Source organism: Typopeltis vanoorti, chromosome 20 (assembly GCF_054136105.1).
Source record: "Typopeltis vanoorti isolate ZY-2024b chromosome 20, IOZ_Tvanoo_1.0, whole genome shotgun sequence".
Lineage (NCBI taxonomy): Eukaryota > Metazoa > Arthropoda > Arachnida > Uropygi > Thelyphonidae > Typopeltis > Typopeltis vanoorti.
The window spans coordinates 99014952-99020735 of NC_143568.1; the positions used below are offsets into that span (position 1 = coordinate 99014952).

The 5784-nt window shown below is 34.6% G+C and overlaps 1 protein-coding gene across 1 annotated transcript; it reads right to left on the bottom strand.

The window, feature by feature from the left end:
* Positions 1-3188: 3188 nt before the first annotated feature.
* LOC150095704 (peptidylprolyl isomerase domain and WD repeat-containing protein 1) lies at positions 3189-5262 on the bottom strand. The gene has a single exon (XM_090409892.1). It carries the CDS (start codon positions 5167-5169, stop codon positions 3310-3312), a length of 1860 nt encoding a protein of 619 aa, XP_090266018.1. The 5' UTR covers positions 5170-5262; the 3' UTR covers positions 3189-3309.
* Between the last annotated feature and the right edge of the window lie 522 nt (positions 5263-5784).

Sequence of the window (5784 nt, forward strand, 5' to 3'; positions counted from 1 at the left end):
ATCAATGGCAATATCATATTAAAAACAAGGATATTAGGAAAGAACTTAACATTGTCAGCATCCAGGAATGTGTTAGCAGAACTAATCTCAGGTGGTATGGGAGAGAAAAGATTAGCAAAGCAAGTGTTCTCTGCCAGGTTGGTAGGAAAAAGACTCAGATGTAGACCAAGATATAGGCGGATTGATGCAGTAAAAAGTGCCTTAGAAGATAGAAATATAAGATCTGATAATGTTGGAGGAGTCTTGACAGGTAACAGACTGATTTCGAGGAAAATTGTAGATAGGAAGTTGTTAATGATGTAATTTTTATGTAGTACTATCATATCCTGTACACCCCTTGAGGGTATATATCAGGAATTTGATGATGATACATTTTGCAACACTGAACTGGCATCTCCATTCCTGTGCTAATTCGCTCAGTCTATTCGTTTTCTTTTAAGGCCACATCATTTGCTCTAGTCCTCATAGTTCATCCAACTTTGCATAATGTGGAAACAACCAAATGTCCCCATTTAATTTTTCCTCAATATCATTAACATACAAGTTAAACAGAAATAGCCCTAAAACAGATCGCTGAGGCACACCACTAGTGACTTTCCTCTTCTGGGATATTGCTTCCCCATACACAACTTGTTGATACCTATTAGACAGCCAATATCCGATCCAATGCACTAGTGTAATATTCAACTCCATCCACTTTAGTTTGATATCAACTTATCATGTAATTTATCAAAAGCCTCTGCAAAATCAAAGTATACTACTGTGCATTTATCTCTGTTGTTCAATGCAGTAGTCACCTTATTAGTAGGTAATTATGTTACTGAAATGTGACCTACTTTAGCAAATCCATGCTGTCGATCAAAGATAATACTATTGTTTTCAATCAAATTCTGGATTCCTCACCAAATTCTCCAACAACTTAACCACAACACCCTACAAAGATGGCCTATAAGTTGATTCTTCATTTCTACTCTGCCACCTCCATTATGAAGCGGCATAATCTTGCCTTCCTTCCACTCCTTTGGAACTTGACCCAGTGTAAGACTCATATTAAACAAATATGTCAAGACAAATGTCAACTCTCTGACACATTCCTTCAAAATAATTGGTGATATATCAAGTCTCATAGCCTTATTAACATTAAGTTTGCTCAATTCCAATATACCTAGCTCACTTAGTCAGTCAGTCTATGCTCTTCATCATGCACTGCTCTCAAACTCTCCATGATGTCACATTCACAAGAATGAAAGACCTTTAATGAACTGCTCATTAAATATCTCAACTATATCCTCCACAGCAGTTGTTCTCATACCATTTTCTCCAATCAATGTGTTATCCTTCCATAACCACTCTTTTTTTTGCTGGCTACATATCAAAAGAACTCCCTAGGATTTTTTAGCGTGTTACCCTCCTTGCCTATTCGCTGTAATCCTCATAGAATTGGTTACTATCACTCCTCTTATGCTGCCTCCATAATGCCTTTTCCTCCTGAATCGCATACTTAATCTCTTCATTCATTCATTTCAAACCTACCTTATTTAACCCTCTGAGCCTTGGAATACATTTAGACATTGCTTCTACTAGTTAGTTCTTGAATATCACTCAAGCAGCACTGATCTCCTTTCCACCCAACTCCTGATTCTATGCTACACCTTCAACTGTGTCCTGAGCTTCTCATAATCACCAGCCTTGTAGTTCCACACATAACCTTTCCTCAAGTCCTCAAATGGCTGGCAACCACCCAGATAATCACTTCATGGTCACCAACTGGAGGATGATTTGACACCTCATTTATAATAAAATCTTCTGATGAGATGATCAAATCCAAGACCCTCAATCCTTGTGTGCCCTCTGTTAAACACTGCCTAAGGTAGTTGTCCCTCAAAAACTCAAGAAACTAATTTTCTTTACTTCCGGTTGCTATCCCATCATCCCAGTCTATATTGCGATAATTAAAATCACCCTTTTCCTATTTACTTATTCATTTCATGGTCACTACCCTTCACATTACCAAGTCTATAGCAACATCTGACTAAACATTTCATTCTATTTACCTCTAATTTATATCATATTGACTCAAAACCACTGCCACTATTCCTGCCATGCATCTCTACCTTGTATGGACATAACTCTTTTTCCATCATCAATAGCATTCCACCTTTTAACTCTTTCTATAGGATGTCATCTTCATCCAACCATGTCTTACTTATTCCAACAATTTTTGAGTGAATGAATTCAATCAATGCAACAATTTCATTTCTTTTGTTTCTGATACTTCTACACACACACCCTTCAGGTGTTAAATAGCAGCTGTATGCTTCAAGAGATTCAGCTGCAAGTGGGAGACGTTACTGATACCAATTCTGATAAACAGGGATCATGGAAATATATGTTCAGCAAAAACTATACATTCATATCAAAGAGAGTGGAGTGAATTTGTGAATGAAGTCATTAATCAAATTAGCTACTCTTTTTAAGTCAAGCATTTTTGGGAGCTCTCAGGGATGTTAACCCTAAATGTTGAGTGAAGGGATCTGTAATTTGCATAGCTGATTATGCAGACTATTCAGACATTAATAACAGTACTTCATAGGTAGGTATCTGTTTATTAATAAGAGTAATTCAGAGGTAGGTACTAATTTGATGTGGAGAAGGCAATATTTATATGTTTATGCCAAGATAGATTGAGGAGAGAATTATCCCAAGCCAATAAATCTCATTTTGTCGAGATATGCAAGTGATGTTAAATATACTGGAAGAAAAATATCCACGATGAGAATTTAAGTATAATACATATGAAATACAAATAAATGTGAGACAAAAATTCTTTGCAACCAACATGCTCCAATTCTTATTTGTGTTTCATACTAATTTCAGTCTTTTTAAGTTCTGTTCGATTTTTTGGTCTATATTTTAGTGTCATAAAATTAAAAATATATTGTGTTTTGCATATCATAGGAATTGCCTTTGCCTTTAGATTCAAAGCTATTGTTATCATTCAATTTAAACCTACTCTGCTCCGATTTTTTCTTCCTGTTACTGAGTTAATACAATTTATTTTCAAAATCTCATTCTTAGAAATTTGCAAATTTCCTTATTTCAACATTCTAAGCCAAGTCATTGTATCTAGCATGTAGATATATACACTTAAAAAGCATATTTTTATAAAAGAATGGGGAAGGTCTAAAGCATCTCAAAATATTCATTTAATTTACATGAATAAATGTACAAAAAAAAAAATGAAATTTTCTGTATACTCAACAAATATGAAAGAATTCTGATAAATCAGAACAAATTTCATTTAGTACATCATTTTAGAGTGATATTAATGATACAAATATCATCATAAGGTTTATCAGTTTTTGGATTAGTTTTTACATTACTAATATTCTGAGCAACTTCCATGCCTTTGGTAACACGACCAAATACAGTGTGCTTATTATCCAACCACGGAGTAGGAATTACTGTGATGAAAAACTGGGATCCATTTGTGTTTGATCCAGCATTAGCCATACTCATAGTGTATGGTCGGTCATGACGAAGAGTGGAGTGAAATTCATCTTCAAATTCTCCACCCCATATGGACTCTCCACCTGTCCCAGTACCAGATGGATCACCTGTCTGGATCATAAAACCTTTAATAACACGATGAAAAATATGTCCATTATAATATCCATTTTTGCTATGAACACAAAAATTTTCAACAGTCTTTGGACATTCCTTGGAATATAATTTGCAATGCACATCGCCCATGGTTGTATGTATAATACAATTACTATACAAAAGTTGTTGACCTGCTGCTTCAGTTGCTGCAATAATGTCTTCTTTTGAAGGCTTTTCATTAAACACATCTCTTTCAGCATCAACACTCTTTGCATCTTCTGGTTCCCTTCGGCTAAACAAATAAAATCTATTTCTTTTGAATGCTGTACAAAATATAGTAGGATCAGAAGAAATACTTTCCAAAGTAGGATTTTCTGATGCCTGCATCTCAATTGTTAATGCTGCTTTTGGTCTATTAGGAATTCCTTGATATAGCGCAATATGTAAAGGTCGAATATTTTCATTTTTTCCTAAAACACGTATGCATTTGTTTGTCCACACATTAATTATTTTTATTCCTAACATGGATGCATATAATAAAAAATAGCCACTCTCATCAAAGGTTATATTTGCTGAATGGAAAGCTTCAGTTTTCTCCAGGTCACGTTCTACTGCCATTCTTCGACCAAATTCCATATTTGGTAGCTGCTGACGAGACTGCTGAAGCTCTGATAACTGTTGCAAACTTTCATCAAATATACGAATTAATTTTCCTGTACGGAAACGAAACACCCTTACTTTTCTATCTGTAGAAAGCGTTGCAAACTGATCTCCTTTTGGTGAAAATGATAAACCTGTTGGATATGTGTGACATTTTGCAAATTCATATAAATCAGTATCTAATTTAGATTCAAAAGAGACATTTTTTGGAAATGCATAGTCATGTTTCAATCCTGACCAATATTCTAGGATTCCATTTTTATCAGTTGAGACTATAACTTCAAATACTGAGTTAAATTTCATCAAAACAACCGGGGCAGTGTGTACTTTGTCCAACACATGAAGTGGAGTACTATTGCCACGTCCATCATATATATAGATGGCCGAGGACTCGCTATCTGACACAGCTAAAGCAGTAATTGGATCTCCTGCCCGATGTATCCATTCACAACATCCTGGTAAATACTGCAATTTCATCATGTTTATCATATCAAAATTTACAACATCAAATACTTTTAGAGACTTATCGTTAGATGTCGAACACAACAACGTCCCTGTTACGTTGCAACAGATTCCGTGTACATTTCCTACATGAGCTCTAAAATGCTTAACAAATATAATACCTTCAGTATCTTTCTTCCAGAACTTAATATGTCCATCACAGCTGGCGGTAATTATGAAGTCTGTCTTTGTCACAAGAATGTGCACAATCACGTCGCGATGCATGTAACTTTTCTCATATTCTTCGGCACATGGAATATTATTCAGATACATACTTTCATATTGCAGAACTTTTCTCTTCTTAGGCTTATAAGCCTCGGATATTGAGGGACCAATCTGTTCATCGTCAGAGTTATTGCCATTGCTTTCCTCGACTTCTAACTGCCGCTTTTCTGCCATTTCCATAAAATTTATAAGAAAATTATGAACAACAGCGAGTGAAAGAATAAAACAGTAAAAAGTAAATAAAAACCTGACTTGCACTAATAAACATCATGACTTCATGCGCCATATTAACAGCATTGTGACTTTAAAATTTCAAAAACCCCCACCAAATTATTGGCGTCGCACCATAATAGCGTCATCAAACTAAATTCTTCGTTGTTTCTTTTTCGTGGTGAGCATGTGTTGTTATTATTTTTTACATATATTTTAATAAAATATAAATATAGATATAAAATTATAAAAGGGAAAAATTGGGATTTACAATAGTTTTCTTTTAAGCATGTGACGAGAAAAATGAAAATTGCCAGAGAGCTGTACATTTTACTTTATTTTTTGAGGAGGAAGGAAAATGCTTAAACCTTTTATATGCATATGCAAACTTTAGAAAATTACAATGTTTTAGAGGCCTGAAACACTCTTTCTAAATTTATACTGCTGTTAATTTTCCTTAACTTTTTTTATATATTTTCTGCAAGACAATTTTCTATGTGCAAAGATTTGCACATCGGAGACTCAACTCGTCATCTGACGGATGAAAAAGAAATTTCTTGTTAAAAGTTTAAGGATTATGTGTGA

What these genes read in the sequence shown, in the direction of transcription:
- LOC150095704 (XM_090409892.1), bottom strand. Translation starts at nt 5,169, where the DNA reads ATGGAAATGGCAGAAAAGCGGCAGTTAGAAGTCGAGGAAAGCAATGGC.